At 55.4% G+C, this 20,629-nt stretch overlaps 1 protein-coding gene across 2 annotated transcripts; it reads left to right on the top strand.

Annotated features, from left to right (window-relative positions):
• The first annotated feature begins 1,048 nt into the window (after positions 1-1,048).
• On the top strand, positions 1,049-11,122 carry LOC140845716 (ral-GDS-related protein-like). Of its 2 annotated transcripts, XM_073220541.1 has the most exons (3): positions 1,049-6,688; positions 7,439-7,651; positions 7,996-11,122. In XM_073220541.1, the coding sequence occupies exons 1-3, from the start codon at positions 6,407-6,409 to the stop codon at positions 8,152-8,154; spliced, it is 654 nt and encodes a 217-aa protein (XP_073076642.1). In that variant the 5' UTR covers positions 1,049-6,406; the 3' UTR covers positions 8,155-11,122. The 2 variants fall into 2 exon arrangements, with proteins under 2 accessions (XP_073076642.1, XP_073076641.1); XM_073220540.1 differs by having other exon boundaries at positions 7,439-11,122.
• Positions 11,123-20,629: the final 9,507 nt, after the last annotated feature.

Genomic DNA, 20,629 nt, shown 5'->3' with positions numbered 1-20,629 from the left:
GAGTGGGATGTTCTATTAGTGTTGACTAGATCTAGTTGGTGGATACCATTCAGTTTTTCTGCATCTTTGCTGAGTGTTTTATCTACTTGTCCTATCGGTTACTGAGAAAAAAAGTGTTGACATATCCAAGTAGATTGATGGACTTGTCTGTGCTTTCCCTTGAGTTACATTAGTTTTTCTTTTCTTTCTGTTAGCATTTTGGGATGCTTTTAGGAGGTGCTGTAATATATCCTCCTGGCGAGTTTATACTTTCCTCATGATGTTTGGAGATGGGTGTGAGCGCGCGGCCCGGTCCCGCTGCCTCTGCGTGTCTTCGGCGCGGGCGCCGCGGCACTTGCACAGCGCACCTGCTGTTGCGGGAGAGCAGCGCGGGACGCGCGGCAGCAGGGTGCCCAGGGCGGCACGTGGCCGGCGGCGGGCGGCCCGGTCCGTGCCCGGGGTGGGGGGCGGGGCTCGAGGCCACGGACACCACCCTCGGGCGGCGGGCGCGCCCAGGGACCCAGGGACGGTGGTCCCCTCCTGTGGGGCCGGGCCTGCCCTACCTCCCTACCGTGGCCAGGAGGGGAAAAGCCCTGCCTCCGGGAGCGCAGCCCGGGCCCGGGGACGGGGGGTCTAAGGCCGGCGCTGGCCGGCGGGTGGGCGCGAGTGGAGGCGATCAGAGCGCAGGGCTTAGGGGCTACCGCGCTGCGGAGGGAGCCCGGAGGGAGCCCAAGGCCTGCCTGCCTGCGGGCTGGGGAACCCGCCGGCCTGCCCGCGGGTTGGCCCTGCCTCTGGGCGGGGTTGCCAGGCTGAAGGCGGGTGTGCCCACCGCCACCCCCAGTCCCGGACGCGTGTGGGGGTGGGGGACGAGGCCCGGCAGCCGCAGGTGGTCACGGTGGGGCGGGGAAGGCGCTGGGCGGGGGGGGGGGCACCCGCGGTCAGCGGGCAGGAGGGGCAGGTGGCCGCGGACTCTCTTGTCCCCCCCGCCAACCCCCACTGGCCACAGGAGCTCTTTTCTCCGACTTTCTCTCTAAATAAAAGCCTCCCTGGCTTTCTTTCCTACCTTGATCAGTGTTTGCCAAGTTCAGTCTTTGACTCTGGGAACAAGAACCCCGGTATCATTTTAGTCTTTTAAAATTCCCCGTTCTGCCCCCTCATTGTTTCTGTGTCCCATCAAGTATTTTATCAGACCTGTCCTGTTTTATATTCCTGTGAATTACTTCCCTTTCCCCTTGAAGTCGCAGACCCTCACCCCTTCTCCTTGGTTCAGGATGACACACAGACCTCATTCTCCCCACGTAACCCCAGGGAGGGGAGATCCCAGGGCAAAACACATTTGCAAGCCAAATCAGGCAAAGGGAGAAATAGTGTTCAAAAGCCGTTTATTGCCTACAAGCAGTCGCCCTGCGTCTCCCTCCCTCTCTCTCCTGCTGCAGTGGAAGAGAGCCAATACTCCCACCAAGCTCTCCGGTCCAGGGAAGCCCTCGCTCGCCCATGGAGACGGAATACCTCTCTCCACCCCTTGGGAACCCCTGTGGATGCGGACACGCACTAAAGCCAGCCCAAGAGAGTCGGCAAATACTGCAATTTTACCCACACCCTGTCTGTGGAACAGATGTCTATGGCTTCCCTGGATGTACTTGACTAAATTTTGTTACTTTTCCTCCTGTTCATCTGTTTCCTGTCAATCTGTTTCTTACTCCAGCTAAGGGAACCTCAGGGAGAGGAGAAATTCTTCCTGCCACCACCGGTCAAGTAGCTGTTTACCAAGGGCTGAACCAGGACCTCCACCTTTTTGTTGGAAGGAGCAGGATCGTGTGGAGAAAATGGAAATTATAGCCAGGCTTCTTGCCTGGGTGTCACACGTTGTAGACCTGAAGGGCCTGTTAGCACGTCTATGGGATGTTCACAGAGAGGCTGGTCAGTCTTTGGAGTGTTAGGCAGAAAGTCAGCTATGAGCGGGATGAGAGGGAATTAAGGCCAGTAAAGCCCACTAAAAAAGGGACTCAAAGAGCATTCTGTCCCAGGGGCTGAGGAGGAGCAGAAAAGAAAAACAAAACGCTAGGGAAGTGGCGCAGGAATGTCTGCTTTGGACCCTTGCAAGCAGCTACTTCATGTGTCTGCACCCCAGCCTCTCTCCTACCATTTCCCCTTGAAAAGCCCTGACCCCTTGCGTGTCAGGAGGACGGCGGTTCTCTAAGGCAGGAGCCTGCCACTCCCTTATTTGCTAGCAAGTCAATAAACTATTCTTTCCTTTCCTCAAAACGTTGTCACTGTGTTTTGTGATTTGACCTCAGGGACGAGGACCGGGTCTTGGTATCACGAGCAGCACCCCCGACCCCGACCAAGTGCCCGCAGGGCCGCTCCCTCAGTGTCAGAGGCCACAGGGCCGAGCTGTCAGGGACGCAGAGCTCCCGGCTTCCTCCTTGCTAGCCACAGGGGACTGTGCCGGCCAGGAGTGCCTGCTGTGTGGCGGGTCAAGCACAAGCCTCTAGAACTCCCTGTAAAGTATACATTGAAAGCAGTACTGCCTTCCAGGAGAGCTTACAGACTGGAGTGACCACCAAGGCCTTGGAAGATGTCGGGTGGTGATTTCCACAGACCCTTATTGAAGTCACTCACTTGGCCTACTCAGAAAAAGGATGAATCTTGGAGATGACAGTGCATGATGGTCACCGTGATCGGAGTGTCTCAGATTGCAGTCACTGCTGCACATGGGGCTTCATCACTTGGTCCCCAAGCACCCAGTGTGTAAGTATTGGTCAGGAAAATGCTCTTTGTTCTCCTCCTGTGAGTAAAGACCAGCAGGGCAGTTATCTTTGAGCCGGCAAGGAGAGAAAACTATCTCAGAGGTATGTCCAATCTCCAGACTTAGGTTGTCCCTTAGTTCGAAGGAACCTTCCTGTCCTTTTCCTTCCAGAAGCCGTCACACTGGCCCATCCCATTGATGGCACTACGCCCACTGGACCCAGGGATCAGGAAGTACAACTTGTCTAAGCACCCTGATAGAGCAGTCACGGGTCAGAAGGTGGGAAATAAACGCAACACAAATTCAGGGGCCTTTCATCTTCGAGAAGTTTCTACAAGTCTATTGTGTGGGCATGCCTACCTCTCCTAAGGTGATGAATGAGGTGCTGTACCTGGACTCTCCTCCACCCCCCACACACAAAGGGCACAGCAGCCTGGTAGACCAACTTGCATTTCAGAGGCAGCACAGACCTCATTTCCAGTGTGCTACTCTGACCCATTTACTGATTGGTCTGAAAAGCACCTAGTCTGAGAGCAGCCTGGACCTTTGGAAGGTGGATGCCAGTAGATGGCAACACCTGGAACGCCTTTCATTGCTGCACCTTAGAGGTGCACCCCTGAAAACGGCCTACCGGGGGACTGACCTGCCCAAGATCACAAGGCCTGAACCCAAGCCTGACTTGCGTGGTGTTCCACGCCCCGTGCCAAGCCTGGTTGGCATTCTGCCATCTCCGAGTCTGTGCATTAGACACACGTGACACCAGCCCCCAGGAGCTGGACGGTCATCCATATATCCCTGGGGATGTCCCTAGGGAGGAATGTCTGGCGTGACCCTGCCTGTGCAGGTTGGGACGTTGGGCACCTCCTGGGAGATACTGTGGCCTCAGCGGGACAGGGAACTGGGGAGAAAAAGAGGCCTGAACTCAGCTGGACTCCTCAGAGCTGGGACCCTGGTGACACTGCCAAAGAGTGAGGGGAGGGCTCTTGTGGAGATCTGTGCAGTCGTGCTGGGCAAGGGCCAGGAGGGTGGGCAGTCAGCAGCCCAGAGGGGCATGTGGGCGTGTCTGAATGCAAGGAGGGGCCCCGGAAAAGGACCCTTGAAGAAGTGATGTCACTGAAGACACGCCCAGTAGAACCTGAATTGTGACCCGGACGGAACCCAGATCCTGGCCGCAGACCCCAGTCCTGCTCACTTGACCGGAGGCGCTCGACAGAGCAACATGCGGTCTTGTTGTGCGGAGCCTTCTGAAGGCGTGGGAGTCAGGGAAGCCGAGACGGAGAGTCCTGCTGCTCGCTGTGGGCGCTGGCTCAGTGACCTCCTCCACCGCCTCTGTCCGTGTCTCCCGAGGAGCCCCGAGGTAACATAGGGTGGCCCAGAGCGGGCCCCTCCAGGGCCAGGCCACAGCGTGACCCATCCCGGGCTGAGCTTCCAATGGCTCTTCCTGTGTATGTGTGTGTGTTGGGCGTGGGGCATGGGTGGGACTGAAGGTTGGGGATGAGAGGGGCCGTTCCTGGGTGGCAGCATGTTCTGAGTTGGTGGACCCCTAGCAGGGCAGTCAATATCACAGCTCTGGTCTCAGCATTCATGACATGGAGGTGAGTGTTGGGACCAGGTACTTCCACGCACATGTTAATCCTGAGCCCGGGGGTGTCCTCTCCTTCCCTCAGGGACTGGATGTCTAGGCAGATGGCCCCGTGTGCCTGATCTCGGGGGCATGGTTTGGGGCCCACACTGGCGCCTGCGGGGAGGTCCGCGCAGCCCCAGGTGCCTCCTCCGCAGCTATGAGGGGCCAGCTTTGCAGAGCTCCACTCTGGGGTGCGACGTGGAGCTGGTGGATGAATTCACCTACTCCATCTCCCTGGACCCGGGGCAGGCTGTCTACACCCAGGACCCTGTTCCAAACCTGGCAACCTGCCAGGGCCCTCCCAGGGCTGCCCCATGAGAGTGGCCGACAGGCCCACTCCAGAGGGCCTGGAACCTCGTCCCTGGGGGCACCCCGTGCTTCTCATTGCTCGCACCGCAGGGGGCTGGAGGCTCTCGGGTGAGCTGCGAACCTCCCTCATCCTGGTGGTGCCTGGGTTTCCCACTGACTATATCCCTGCTGCCCCCCTCAGCCTGAATATGAGTCAACTATTCATGGGACTAAGGTCCCCAAAGTCAGGGATCCCTGGACACGCGTGAGAAGGAAGTGGAGAAAGCGCTCGGCACGAGTGGGACCAGCTCCAAACACCAGCCAGAGTGCTCCCGAGGCTACACTCCTTCCCGACCATGCTGACCACCCTACCACAGGCCAGCGGCTCCCCTGGTGAGTACCCAACCCCCTCCTCAGCACAGTCTGGCCTCTGCCCACAGTCCGTTCTGTGTCTTGAGCGTGCCCACATGTGTCTGAGCCATGGTGTGTTCCTCTGACAGGTAGAGTGGCTGGTGATCAGCCTGTTAGGGTGCCCATGGGGAACATGGGAGGAGCGTTAGAGGGGCTCCCCAGGCACTAGGTGCTGCAGAAAGGACTGCCGGCCAAGCTGGGCCACTTCGGGGCTATTACTTCTCTGTACCTGACGAAAAGCTTTCGGCGTCACCCGTCAGTGGCCTCGATTTGGAAAAGCACAAGGAAAGCAGCCTTGGGAGCAGAGGCTCGCGATTCCCTCTGTCTGGGCCCGGTCTTGTCCTCACTGAGTTCACATGAGGGGCCTCTGGGGACAGCAGAGGGGTACCTGGACAGGTTCTGCGGGGACTTCCTTCAGCAACAATAGGTGTGCAGCACCCATTTGGTGCAGGCCCTTTGGGCACACTTAGCATAACTGTGTGAAGGAAGCAGACACAATACTGGGACCCTGTTCCGGGGGGAGTCGGGAAGTCACTTGAGGTGTAATCCGCAGGTCATGGCCGGGGAGCGCCATGGGCGATGCCCTCACGGATTCCTCATGTGATGGGGGGCATGACGAGGGCCCAGAGAATGAACTGAGAATGTGAGTTTTCACCACGCCCAGAGGGGGCACCGCCCGTGTGCACAGAATGGGGGGAGGAGGCGTTTGGGGCTTGGGGCAGGGGGCGCCCAGCAGAGCCCAGCAGGTCACCCATCTTTGGATTCCCACGGGCCGGCTGACGACTGGGGACTTCCTACTCGGGAGGACGGGAGAGGATGGGGACCCAGGACAGACACGCAGGGTCAGGAAGGGGGGTGGCAGGTGCCTGGGCAGGCAGGGGAGGGCAGAGCGGCTGGAAACACCAGCCTTCTCACTCTGCCACCCACCTGCCTTATCGCAGCCCGAGGACAGGACTGGCTAGGCGCCTTCCCTGGGAGCCCGAGAGTGCGCCCGCGGTCCACCATGACAGCCAGCCTTCATCCACCCTGGAGGGCCAAGTTCTCCACCATTTGGTCCAGGAGGAGCACCTGGGGCCCACAGTGGCAGAGCTGGAAGGTGAGGGGCTGCAGCCAGGGGACCTTCTAACGTGGGCTTCCCTTCAAAGCCATGAGGGCTTTTCTGTCATTGTGGGGCGTGGGGAATCAGGCCCGGAGTGACCCTTTCTCTGTGTCCTGCTCCAGCACTACGTCAGAATAAACAGAGATGGCGCTGCCGGTACCTGTCGTGCCAGCTGTATCTACAGCCACTTAAGGAGCTCCCTGAGACCCCTGTGCTGGAGCTACACCCGGCGTCACCTGCTTCGGTCCCTGCAGAGATGGAGGACGTCCCAGCAGTGTCCTCAGTCCCGGTGCTAGCTGTGAGCACCGGGGACATCCCAGGAGTGGTCTCAGGCCCCGAGCTGGAGCCCCTTGAGCCCTCAGGCCCGGGGCTCAGGGCACCTGCAGGAATGGCACCAGGCCTGATAGAGCCAGAGGCAGACCCGGAGCCCACCAGCCCCTGTGCCGCGAGCACCCCCTGTGCCGTGAGGGAGGAGCCGCCCACCATCCTGCAGTTCACCCCCCGCCTGGTGGCTGAGCAGCTGACCCTGATGTGTGCGGTGAGCAGAGCGGGCTCTCGGGGTCGGGGCTGGGCCTTCCCTGTGTCACGGGCTGCCCGAGACCTGCCCTCCCCTGACGTGGACTCCTGTGATCTGGGCCCACGTCCCAGCTTCCGCACGACTCACCCTGTGCCCTGAGAGACCCTCCCCACGCCCAAGACTGCACTGAGCACAGGGGGACGGTAGGGCTGGCCCGTAGGGGTCCTTGCCGACCAACGAGGAGTGGAGGGAAGGTGGGCAGGGCCTGGCTGGGCTGGGAGGGGCAGGGCAGGGGAGGGGTGTTCAGGGAGGTGCTGCCAGGGCCTGAGGTCCTCCGGCCATTGGCCTGGCAGTCCTCCACAGCCTCGGCACTTCAGAGGCCCCTGCCATGGACCTGACGGCGTGGGAGACACAGACACCACCAAAGGCCCTGGGTGCAATCGTTTTGGGGAAACTACACCTGAGTGGGTACCGGGATCCACGGGGTGGCAGAATGGGAGGTAGATCCCCCAGGATGGCAGGGTGAGCTGCCTTGTGCTGCAGGGAGGAGGTGAGCGAGGGTGCCTGCGAGCAGAGCCCCTCCGTTCCCCACCACTGTGGGGCCATGTGCATCCGGTCCTGGGCGACTCAGTGGACGGGCTGCAAAGCCCGGATGGCCACAAGGCTCACAGCACACCCCCAGCTGCCTGGGCTCCAGCTCTGAACGGTCACCCTGCCTGGGCATGGGGGCACGAGGGGCACACCTGGATGACACACACTTGTCATCCCTAGGAGCTGTTCACCAAGCTGACATATTCTGAATGGAAGGCCAACCTTTGGCACCAGGCACCGACAAGAACCATTGAGCACCTAGCCCCCACCATCCATCAGATCAGGCAATCTGGTGCCACAGCTAACGTGGTCACCTCCTCCTGCCTTGGGGCCCCGAGCATGACGGACCGGGACAGGGCCCGAGTGGTGGAGTTCTGGATCTGGGTGGCCAAGGTGAGTCATGGGACAGCCCCTGGGGTCCATCCTGGCATCTTGGGACCGGCTCCCCTCCTTGGTCTGCTGTCAGGATGGGTGCCTGGGGCTGCCTACACAGTATCTGGGCCCCTCCTGCCTGGGGAATGTGGACCTGGACCCACAGGCCCCAGGGGGCGGGGGGCAGGGACAGTCATCCCTGGCCCCTTCCTTGGGTTGAGCTACAGTCCTCCACCCAGGAGGGCTGCTCAGCAGGTACCAGGTGTGCTGCGCTCCCTGGGTGTCTGTCTCCTTAAGGACAGGAATTCATGGGGGGACAGAAGCAGAGAAGCAGGCCATGCGCTCAGCTCTGTCTTCCCTCCCAGGAGTGTCTGGCCCTCAGGAACTTTGCTGCCCTACATGCCATTCTCTTGGCCCTGCAGTGCCCTGCTATTCGTCGTCTGGAGAGCACCTGGAGACATGTGTCCTGGTGGGTAGTCCTGTACCAGGGACCAGGGTACCTGAGGGGACAGGGATACCCCTAGGTCTGGGAGTGTCCCCTCAGTCGGCTGGGACCTCCTGGGAGGCGGCAGAGCCTAGGGACAGGGATGGCGGGCACTTGGGGCCCCCTGTGGGTTAGGTCAGCGATACCCCTGGAGGAATCAGTTCCCCGCAATGTCAGGTGTGGGGTGAAGCCAACTGGAGACCTCGAGCATGCGTTCTGCAGCAGGAGGTCTCTGCCCCAAGGACAGCGACCTGGCCCAAAGCAGATTCGCCCCTGGGAGAACTGGGAATGGAGGCCCCGGGTGGAAACAGCAGCCCCCTCCCCAGGCCACGGAGTCCCCAGGGCTCAGGGCCGTGCTGGAAAGCCTCCTGCAGGCTAGTGGGTCTCGTGGATGCCCCAGGAAAAGGGGTCTGCCCCCAAACTCTCCTTCTGGCCATGTTTCTCCCTGCTCCTGTCCCCTCCCCGTAGGAAGAGCTCCTGGATCTACAAAAAACTTAAAAACACGGACAAGGGGGTTAACAGGAAGCAGCACCTCAAGGTAAGTGGGGGCTGGGGGTCTGGAAGGGACGGGTCCATGGGGCAAGTCCTCTGCCGTGCTGTGGCCCAGCCTTGGGGCAGACTTGAGGTGTGCGCGGTGGGAGGGGGAGCTGATGGGGGAAGTAGGGTCCCCCAGGCCCCTAAGGCCCTCGTCTTTCTCCCTCCCTGGCCCCACTTGACTGGGGTCCTGGCATCCAGTGAGGACCCAGAGGACAGGCCCCTGGTCAGGGCTGGGGCTGGCGCGGGGTCGGCAGCAGGGGTGGGGCCCGTGACTGAGCAAGGTCGGCCTCTCCCTGGATCCTCTGAGACCGTTATCCTGGGGTGCGGACCTGCCAGGTGGGCAGGGTCCAGGGAGCACAAGACGGGCTTCAGCTTTGTGCACCCCACCTGCTTGTGTGAGGGGAGTCATGCTGATAGCCAGGAGACACTGAGACCTAAGGGCACCCTGGGAGGCAGGGAACTCTCCTGACACTCGGCAGGTGAGGAAGCCCCTTGGGGCATCCAGACGCCTTCTGAGGACACCTGTGATTATGGGTAAGTTCTGGAGCTGCGATTGGCCTACACTGAGAGCCTGCTGGAGGTGGGGACAGCATAGCTGCCAGGGGGCTCAGGCAAAGCATCCACCCACCACGGTCTGCTTGTGGGAGGCATGTGGGAGGGGAGCACGAGCACCTGAGTGTCCGGGGCCTTGCAGGAGGCGACAGCCACCATGATGCAACAGCTGTGGGCCCCCAAGGGATCCCAGGATATGAAGAAGCAGGTGAGAGTGGCGTGGCGCGTGTCACGGGCGGTGGGGGTGACCCTGCACCTGCTCCTGGTCCCACCAGCTCTGAACTGCCAGCTCTGGTGTGACCAGGAGGGCGAGAGCAGCTGGGTACAGGGGGAAGGTGGAGGACAGGTGGAGGGACCACAGGTCCTGGGATTGGCCAAAAGCCAGCCCTGGGAGTGCCCGGGAGGGTACAGCAGGGTGAAGGGAGGGGAGGGAGGCAGCACAGGGTGGTCCACAGGAGATGGGGGCTGCGGGTATGGGGTTCAGGGGAGGCCCTGTGGGATTCCCTGGTGCAGGTGGGGACTCATCAACTCCCCACCCCGGTGGCACAGGGCATGGTCCCGTTCCTCGGAGTGTTTCTGGATGACCTGCTCGCAGACAAACTCCTGAAACATAGGGAAAACGTGAGTGAACCAGCAGGGCACAGGGGGTCAGGATAGTCAGCATTAGAGAGGAGACAGCGCCCACTGAGCCTGGACGTCACAGCACCAGCCTCACCAACCTCCTTAGTGCCCCCAACTCTACCCCAGGAGCTGGGCTTCTTGGAGAGGGATGGAGTCAAGAACCCATGGGCAGGACCCTGTCTGGCACATCCCCTGGGTTTAACGTATCTTCACACAGTTGAGACATGCAGAGCTGAGGACACTAAAGGCTTTGTCAGGTGGGGGGTGGGGGTGGCATCAAGGACACCTTCCTGGAGGAGGAGCTGGAGACCCAATACAAGGAACAGGCAGGGTTGGTTGGCATTGGAGTAAAGGCAGATTCCAGTGAGCAAAGATCCAGGACCATCCCAGTGACCACTCCTCACCCCCCTCCTTGTCTACATCCTGTACTTCCTCTGCCACAGGTCACTGACATCCTAGATGAGATCATGGCATACAAGGGTGTGGCCACGCTGTATGACCTGGATCCCGAGAAGCGCTTCCTGTCCTTTTTCCGGTCCGTGGAGCCCCTGGATGAGCAGCAGAGGTGAGGCCGGCAGGAGTCAGGCGTGGGCTGCAGCTGCCCGCAGGCTCTGGGAGAAGGTACCCTGACGTGTGCCTCCAGGGGCTCACAGGTGTCCTTCTGTTCCGCAGCTACAACCTGTCCTGCGAGCTGGAGCCAGAGGGCCAGAGGGCCGGCAGAAAGTGGCTGTTGCAGTTCTTCAAGTCCGACAAGATTTAACCTTCCTGACCAGGGCCAGGTGAGTTTCCGTGCAGGGGTGATCGGCAGGGGGTGGGCTGCTCCACAGCCTCAGGGAAGCTTCTGGCCACATGGGGTGTGGGGGCGTCCTAAAGACAGGTGGGCCTGTGATCCCAGCTGCACGACAGACCAGTCCTGTCAGACTGAAGGGTGGTTCCCCTCCCCCTCTGGGACTCAGCCTCCTCCTCTGTGAGTAGGGAACGCCCAGGACGCTTCCCGAGACACGGACACCCCGGAGGCTGGTGATTGACAGGACCCTTCGTACAGGGCCAGAAGCCCAGAGGGCAGTGGGGACGGGATGGAAGCAGGATAACGGGGGGAACCCGGGATAACCTGCCTCTTCTGTTCACCTGTGTGGCCCTGCAGCTGCCGTCCTCTTCCTCCCCCTCCTCATCCTCAGCCTCTGCTGCGGCAGGTCCTCTGGCACCTCCTCCATCAGTCGGCAGACCCGGGCAGCTCCCCAGGCTGCCGCAGCACCCTCAAGGACCTGTACGTAGCTGCAGCCAATCTGGCCTCCTTCGTGCTGGGTCGTCCCCTCTGATCATGGCCCGTTGGACAGAGGCGAGCTGCCCCACCACGCGGAGGGTGTTACCAATTGTGCACGTGGCCTCCCGTATTGTCAATACCACCTGCTGCCTGGGTGCCATCAGCCACCGAGTTCTAGCCACACGGTTCCAGGAAAAGTTGGAGCCGTCCTCACCAGGCCTGGACATTCCTGGGATGGACACAGACACAGCGCAGTGCTGCGCGGAACCACGACCTCCTGGGTGCCCAGAGGAGCCATCTGAGGATGCAGGGGTGGACAGCGGTCACAGGTTCCCAGGGGTGGCCCTGAGCAACGTCCACCCCTCATCCCTAAGAAACAGCCTCCCTGGGGATAAAAGACGGCGGGGTGAGAGGTGAGACAGAGACCTCCTCCCAAAACCACATATAATATGAAAATATAATTCATACAACACAGCCTGAAAGAATAACAGGAAAGAAGGCTACGCAGACTGCACACACCTAGAGAAAAGAGCAGACCTCGCGGAACAGGGTAAGGTTCCAGAGCTGTGACCCGGCGGGACTCGAGCCCTTCCCCAACCCCAGCGCATCGGCAGGAGTAAGAGACACACACCAGGGACGGGATGGACGCCTGGCACTGCTGAACACCCAGCTCTGGAGATCTGTTCGGAACACAAACCTACATTGCATGGTGCTCTGGTGATTAGCGGGGCTGGAATACCTGGAGAGATGGAGATTCCCGCTGCTTGTGGAGAACAGGGATTCATATCCGGCTGCTCTGGGCGGGCAGTCTCAAAAACTTCCTAAAACCAAGAGGGCTGCTGAAGGGGCAAGGATTGCACAGAGCTTACTGCTCAGGAGAAAGGACAGGTAGACAGAATTGGGTGGGTGCACTCTGCCCAGCAGGTTGGGAACTTAAAACGATCTTCAGGCGCTACATCCCTCTGGCTGGCCACGCAGCTCCGAGGACCCCCACGCTGATATGCAGCCTGCTGTGTCTTCCTCCTGGCTAGACTGTACCTGGCTCGCAAACCGCCTGTCCCTGCCCTGGCATCACGCCAACCAGACGGACGTCCCGCCTACTCCAGGTACAAACACAAAGCACAGAGGCTGACACCTGTGTGTGCGGCCACTGGTTCTGGCCGTGGAGAGAGGCACAGCAGCTGGGAAACAGGGAACAGCTCTGTCCTCCCCGAAGGCACCAGCACCACTCCCCTGCGACCCCCAGCACTTACAAACATGAAACCTCAAAAGAACCTCGTTCAAAGCAAACTCTAAACACTAGAGAAAGGATGGAGTGAGACTGAATTAATAAATCTTCCTGAAAGAGATTTCAAAGTAAAAATCATAAACATGTTCATGGAGGTACAGAAAAATATTCAAGAACTCAGCAACGAATTTAGGAAGGAGATCCAATCGCTCAAGAGCACAATAGAGGGTATTAAAAGCAGGTTGGATACGGTGGAGGAGATGATAAATCAAAGAGAAATTAGGGAAGGGAAATACAAAGAAGCTGAACAACAGAGAGAAAAAAGGATCTTCAGTAATGAGAAAATACTGAGAGAAATGTGTGACCAATCCAAATGGAACAATATTCATATTACAGGGGTAGTAGAAGAAGAAGAGAGAAAAATGGGTGGAAAGTGTCTTTCAGGAGGTAATTGCTGAAAGCTTCCCCAATCTCAGGAAGGACATAGTCTCTGAGGCCACGGAGGTGCACAGATCTCCCAACACAAGGGACCCAAGGAGGATAACACCAAGACATATAATAATTAAAATGGAAAAGATCAAGGATAACGACAGACTATTAAAAGCAGCCAGAGAGAGAAATTAGATCACATACAAAGGAAACCCCATCACGCTGTCATCAGACTTCTCAGCACAAACCTCACAGGCCAGAAGGGTGTGGCATGGTACATTTACTACAACGAAGCAGAAGGGCCTCGAACCAAGAATACTTTATCCAGCCAGATTATCATGTAAATTTGAGGGAGGGATTAAACAATTTCCGGATAAGAAAAACCTGAGAGAATTTAGCTCCCACAAACCATCCCTACAGTGTATTTTGGAGGGACTGCTACAGATGGAAGTGTTCTCAGGGTTAAATAACTGTCACCAGAGGTAATAAAAAGGGATGGACAGAGAGTCCAGAATATGATACATAACATATAAAGAATGGAGAAGAAAAAAAGGGAGGAAAAAAAGACCTTTATATTGTGTTTGTCATAGCACAATAAGTGAGGTAAGTTAGGCTCTTAGTAAGGAAGTTACCCTTGAACCTTTGGTAACCACGAATCAAAAGCTTGCAATGGCAATGAGGACATACCTACCGATAACCACCCTAAATGAAAATGGTCTCAATGCACCAATCAAAAGACACAGAGTCACTGAATGGATAAAAAAACAAGACCCAACTATATGCTGCCTACAAGAGACTCACTTCAAACCCAAAGACATACAAAGACTAAAAGTGAATGGATGGGAAAAGATATTTCAAGCAACCTATAGGGAGAAGAAAGCAGGGGTTGCAGTACTTTTATCAGACTGAATACATCTCAAAACAAAGAAAGCCACAAGAGACAAAGAGGGACATTGCGTGATGATAAAGGGGTCAATTCAACAAGAGGATATACGCATCATAAATATCTATGCACCCAACACAGTATCACTTACATATGTGAAACAAATACAGAATTCAAAGGGGAACTAGAATGCAATGCATTCACTATAGGAGACCTCAACAGTCCACTCACTCCAAGGAACAGATCCCCCAGACAGAATATAAGGAGACAGAGCCATGGAACAACACATTACAACAGATGGACCTACTGGACGTCTACAGAACTCTCCACCCAACAGCAACAGGATACACATTCTTCTCAAGTGCGGCACATGGAACATTTTCAAGAATAGATCATATACTCGGCCACAAAAAGAGCCTCAGGAAATTCAAAAAGATTGAAATTGTACCTCCCAGATTCTCACACAACAAGGGTATGAAACTAGAAATAAATTACGTAAAGAAAATGAAAAAGCCTACACACACATGGAGACTTAACAACATGCTTCTAAATAACCAACGGATCAATGACCAAATAAAAACAGAGATCAAGCAATATATGGAGACAAATGACAATAATTCAACAACACAAAACTTGTGGGACACAGACAAGGCGGTGTAAGAGGGAAGTACATGGCAATACAGGCCTACCTCAGGAAAAAAGAACAGTCCAATATGAACAGCTGAAACTCACCGTTAACCAAACTAGAAAAAGAAGAACAAATGAGGCCCAAAGTCAGTAGAGGGAGGGACATAATAAAGATTACAACAGAAATTAAATCGAGAAGAATAAAACAATAGAAAGAATCAATGAAAGCAGGAGCTGGCTCTTCGAGAACATAAGCAAACTAGATAAAACCCTAGCCAGACTTATCAAGAAAATAAGAGTCGACATGCATAAACAGAATCAAAAATGACAAAGGAAAAATCACTACGGACACCACAGAGATACAAAGAAGTACTAGAGAATACTATGAAAAATTATATGCTAACAAACTGGATAACCTAGGAGAAATGGACAACGTTCTCCAAAAGCACAACCTTCCAAGGCTGACCCAGAGAGAAACAGAAGATCTGAACAGACCAGTTACTGGCAACAAAACTGAATTTGTAATAATAAAAGTACCTCAGGACAAAACCCCCGGAATAGAGGGCTTCACCACTGAATTTTACCAAACATTTAGTGAAGAACTAATAATACCTATTTATTCTCCTCAAAGTCTTCCAAAATGTAGAAAAGGAAGGAATACTTCCAAACGCATTCTATGAGCCCAGCTGATGAACATAGATGCAAAAATTCTCAACGAAATACTAGCAAACCGACTGCAAAAATGCATCCAAAAGACCATCCATCATGATCAAGTAGGATTTATTGTGGGGAAGCAAGGATTGGTACAGTATTAGAAAACCCACCATCATCATCCATATCAACAGAAAGAAGGACAAAAACCAGATGATCATCTCCATGGATGCCAAGAAAGCATTTGACAAAATTCAACACCTATTCATGATAAAAACTCTCAACAAAATGTGCACAGAGGGCAAGCACCTCAACATAATAAAGGCCATAGATGACAAGCCCACAGCCAACATCATATTGACAGCGAGAAGCTGAGAGCCTTTCCTCTGAGATCTGAAACAAGACAGGGATGCCCACCCTCCCCACTTTTCATCAACACAGTACTGCAGGTCCTTGGCACAGCAATCAGAAAGCGCAAAGAAATAAAAGGCATGCAGATTGGTAAGGGAGTCAAACTGTCCCTGAATGCAGATGACATGATATAGTACATAAAAAACCCTAAAGAATCCGCTCCAACACTACGAGAACTAATACCTGAATTCAGCAAAGTAGCAGGATACAAAACTGGGAAGCACGGGGGAGGGCTGCTCTGGGCCCAGGCACGGGGCTCTGGGCACAGCCCGTCATCAGAACCCACAGAGAAGCCATGTGGCCGAAGCTGCCAGCACCATCCATGCCCGCAGCTGCTGCTCCAGGGGCAGGGACATCAGGAGCCTGTCCCATCCTCTGCTGCAGTGGGCAGATCCTCTGGGTGCCCAGTGTATGGACACAGCCCCGGCCCCTCCCTTCAGGGGAGGCCTGTTGCCCACCACTGAATTTTCATGTGAAACCTTCATAAGAGTGTATATCAATAATACCTTAATAATAATAAAAAAAAAAAGAAATAGCCTCCCTGAGGGCAGTGTGATGTGGATGTTGTTCCTGGGGGTCACCCCTGTGCAGGTGGGATGCAGTCAGTGAGAGGACTGCCCCCACACTGCTCTTTCTTCTCAAAGCTCTGCCCCACAGGCAGACATCGTGTGCCCCCCGACCCACCCCGGCCCTCAAACTCTCTGACGCAGGGGCGCCCTGACCTCCGCCAGGTTGCCCTTCATCCTCTGTCCTCCCCCATAAGGTGCTCAGGAAGAGCGGAGCGCTCTAAGCCCCAGGCGGGCACACCTTGGCAGCACTGGGGAGGGCTGCCCAAAAAGAACCTGGGCCTTACTGCCTGTCACCTATAGATTATGATCAGACATGAAAATCTATTGATTAGAAGCCCCGGGGTGTCTCCTCACGTCTGGGACACCAATGCCCATGTAACCCAAGTAGATCCCAGGGCTGCAGGCCACCAGTCTAGCTGTGTCCCATTGATGAGACACAGCTGCCCCACACGTTCCAGAAATTCTGTTGCCAAAAACATTGAACTTGGACTCTGAATGCACCTTCAGGAGGTGCGTGCCTTCCATTGGGGGGGCTTTCTCTGAGCCCAATTTCTCCACGCTTCACAACTCACAGCACCCCCCAAAACTCCCCAGTCCCCAGTCCTACCCCATGGTGCCCCTCAGCCGCCCATCCCCAGAGCAGGCTGATGTGAGGCCCCTGGTGTCCTGCTCCTGGGTCCTGGCTGAGTGGCCTGAAATCTGTGACAAATGGCTGGGGAGGCTGAGCAGAGGCACATGGCTCTGATTCTCCCCACACGCTCCCCCAGGGCTCTCAGGATGTGTTCACCCTCCCAGGAGGGGAGGCCTCCCCTGGAGGGGAGTTCCAGGATCCGCACAAACCCCCCTTTGGGGGACTCCAGGCTGGAGACAGTCTCCAGGCCTTATGCTGCAGGTGGAGCCACAGATTGGGCACTGGGGAAGCGGGCGTGGGTCCTACTGACAACCTCAGGTGAACAGGTGACAGGAGGTAAAATCGGGACACCCAGGCCAACCTCCTTTCCCTGGTCCTGCCCACAGCACCCTCAGAGCCATCTGCCTGCACGGTGGTCCCAGGGATGACCTCAGGCTCCCCAGCCACATAGGGAGGGAGGTTTGGGCAGGAGGACGGGAGACGGGCCCCTAGCAAGGCAGGCGCCCAGGTCAGACCTGTCATCCTGCACGGACCACCAGCCTCAACCTGACACAGAAGAGCTCTGGGCCCAGAAACAAAGCAGCAGCCCTGGGCCTGCTGGTTGGTCACTGGGCCAGCGGTCCGTCCTGCCCAGGGTCTGTGCGTTACAGCCTAGACCGCTGGTGCAGGGACACCAGGATCACACGGCGGCGTGGCCACCCTGACTGTGGGCTGCAGCCCACCTTCTCCACCCGGCGTGTGCTGGGGAGGTGGCTGGGCCCTCTGGTCCCTGGTGCGCTCCTCTGCACCCAGGCACGGGCTCTGGGGGCTCCCCGTCTTTGGGCTGTTCAGAGAAGCTGATGCTGGTGTTCTTGTTCGCAGGCTCAGAGAATGAACTTTGCAAACACTCAAGGAAGGAGAGCATGGGCGAGGCTTCTATTTACAGATAACGCAGAGGACAGAGCTCCTGGCTTGTCCCTGCCCGGAGGGGACAAGAGAGCCCCGGGGTGATGCACTGTCTAGGGGATGTAGAGGCAGGTGAGAGACAAAGGGCCAGGGATGCAGACCTGCTGAATGGTCCCCAAATGCTTATCTTTGAAGAGACACTTAACTTTCCTACTTGCCTACATTGCACATCATTTGGTTAGGGCTAGAGGAAGAAAAGCAGCATCTGGGTAGTTAAAGAAAATGAGCCGGGCCTTTCAGCAGCTACGGTACATTTTACAACAGCCTCATTCAATGGACACAGTGAAGAAATGGGCGATGCTGCGGTCTTTTCGTATGTGGGGGATATTCAAACATTTCAGGCCAAGTCACTCCTGGCTTCTTAGTTTTATTTAATCTCACACAACAACGCTTATATTACTTCAGAGAATGAATGTGACTGACTTTGCTTAATTGTCTGATACAGAGTTTCAGTAGGGGTTTTATTCCGGAGGCCCTCACCCGGCTCTGTCTGCACCCACGGTCCCTGCCTCGCCAGCACTCAGGCCCCGAGGCTTCCCTCCCCAGCTGCCATTCCCTCCGAGTTCCTCCTCCAGGCTTCCCTTCCACACTCCCCAAGCTCTCTGCTCCCATGCTGGCACACCTCTCCCCCCACCCTCCCAGCATTCCCCTTCCCCCACCCCTACCCTGGGCTGGGACTCCTGTTAGGAGGGCTTGTGTGTTCTCCTGGGTTCTTGTCCCCTTGCCCCGCCGCAGCAAAGAACTGAGGGGCAGAGACACAGTAGTGAAGGAGAGTAAAGGTTTTATTTAAAGAGAAAAAGTGTGCCCTCAGAGAGAGGGGACTGTGGGCTACCTCAGAGAGAGGCACACTGAAAGGGTGAGGGTTCCCCGTTTTAAGGATTTTTCAGGAATATGACAGAGGGCTAGGGGTGTGGACTTCTTAAGTGGTCTCAAGATGAGACATGAAGTTTCTTATCAGTCCTCCGGGTAATTCTGCAAAATTAGCTTAACACAAGAAATGCACTGCTCGGATTCCCTCCACAATAGCAGCTTCCTGGTTGGGGAGCATATCAATTAAGACTGCCTTCCCTGCCTCCAAGGTGGGCTGAGTTACTGTATGTTCGCTGAAGAGTATGCTAAGTGTGGATAAAATGAAAATTCCTGGGGCCAAGATTCTCACCTGGGCCTAGTCGGCTAGCTCACTACTCATGTGGGCAATCGGTTGCTGCTGACTCTATATAAAAGTGCTCCCACCCAGTGCTCTGGGTGACACGGTGACACGGCTGCGAGGCTGCAGGAGAGCAGAGCAGATGCTGGAGTGGTGGCAGCGCTGAGGTCAGAGGCCTAGAGGATGTCTGCAGGACGGCTGTGCAGGCAGAGAGGCCCAGGGGCAGAGACCGGCTTGCTGCATGCAGACTCGCTCTCATTGGATGGCATGTTAGGGATTGACCTGCCACGGTGGAAATAAAGTTGGGTATAGCCCTTCCACCCCGAGAGCGGTTTACTGTCATTGCTTTGATCACATTGAATCCATAGCGAACTTGCCTGGGGTTGAAATCGATCAGCAGGACATTAAAACTCTTACTTCTTCACTTCCTGGGCTTTGAAATGCAATCTTAGCTTTAAGATCGAATCTTTCCTGTCTTACTGTGCTGCGATGGCTGGGCTGGCGTGCTACGTGAACTGTCCAGTCCGCAAATTACTTGCATATACGGGGATGGAGGAGGAGAAAGAGCACATAGGTACAGGTAAAAAAATAAGCTGGGCCTTTAAGCAGGCTACGTGAGTCTCACCATGACATGATTCACTAAACACAATCAAGACAAGGGTGTGCCGAGAGACCTTCCTTTGTCTGGGGAATACTCAAGCATTCCAGGCCAGTTACTCCTGGCTTCTGGAACTTTAAGTGATCTCACTGAAGAATGCCTATATTCTTAGTTTGCTATTTTTACCCTAGAGAAGGCACAAGCACAAGGTGCCAAAGAGCCCCGTGCACCTTATTAAGAAGTGCAGACTCTATTTCATTGGCCATACAGGGTCAGAGAAGGGTTCTGAGCAGTGAAATATGATCACTTTCTGATAGGTAGGTCATCTACACTAGTGAGGGGGAAGAATTTAAGTGGGAGGCACTGAAGGCTTGGGGGTCAAGTAGGAGGCCACTGCACAGCTTAGGGGAGAGACGGTGAGGGCTTGGAAACCCAGTGTGGTGGTGAGAACTGAGAGGAGACACAGACGTGAGAAAGAGCAAAGTCACTGGAACTGGGCCTGACTCGCTATGCGCAGGACGGAAGGGGAAGGCGTCCCCTGGCCCTGGGATGGCTGGGGGACAGGTACCGATACTGGTAAGAAAGTTGGGGCACAGGAAGATAATGGACTAACTTTGGAAGATTTTAGGTTTGAGATACTTGTGAGTAACCAAGGTCGGTAATGTGTAACAAGAATTTGAATTCATGAGTCTGAAGGTCAGAAGAGTCAGCACGGGCAGCTGACCACTCGAGCAGATGGCTCACCTACGCAGGCTGCAGGAAGAAAGGAGCAGCAGCCCGTGGGGACAACCTTGGGTTTTCCCAAAATTCAGGAAAATCTTGATCCTTTTTGGAATAAGCAAAAACAATTCTACACGAAAATGTAAAGCAGGTCTCATATCAAATCCTGAGAGCCAGCTAAATGTCAGAGAAAAACAGAATGGTTAACTTAATACGATATATCCACACCCGAGAATGTTGACTATTTTAAATGATGTGTAGGAAGAGTTGACAGAAAGATAACACGTTTATGATGAAATGTCAAAAGTTTTTTACCTTTATTTTTAAGACTGTGTGTTGTGTAAACCTTTAACAATATGCATAACAAAGCCTATAAATAAATATATAATTATATTAAAGTAACTTTTCAGATTATTCCAGATTGTCCGCATAATATTTTATAATGGGGAAACAACTGTTAAGAGTACACTTCCCCACTACGAGATGACAGCTCACATCGTAGGTGTCACCTATTGTAGGGTGGCTATATCAAAAAGAGACAGTGGCGAGGATAGGAGAAACTGTGACCCCCATAAATTGCTAGCAGAGACGTGAAATGGTGCAGCCACTTTGGAAAATGGCTTGACAGTTTCTTAAGGTTAAACGCAGAGCTACCATGTGACCCAGCAACTCCTAAGGATATACCCAAGAAAAATGAAAACA

This window comes from Manis javanica, chromosome 13 (genome assembly GCF_040802235.1).
Source record: "Manis javanica isolate MJ-LG chromosome 13, MJ_LKY, whole genome shotgun sequence".
Taxonomy (NCBI): domain Eukaryota; kingdom Metazoa; phylum Chordata; class Mammalia; order Pholidota; family Manidae; genus Manis; species Manis javanica.
The sequence above is the reverse complement of the archived record's forward strand: the minus strand, read 5'-3'. Positions and strand labels throughout refer to the sequence as shown.

Excerpts from the sequence above, each read along its gene's own strand:
- LOC140845716 (XM_073220540.1), top strand. The coding sequence starts at position 6,407 with ATGGAGGACGTCCCAGCAGTGTCCTCAGTCCCGGTGCTAGCTGTGAGC. Across the intron at positions 6,689-7,438 it reads AGCTGACCCTGATGTGTGCG|GAGCTGTTCACCAAGCTGAC; the intron begins GTGAGCAGAGCG and ends TGTCATCCCTAG.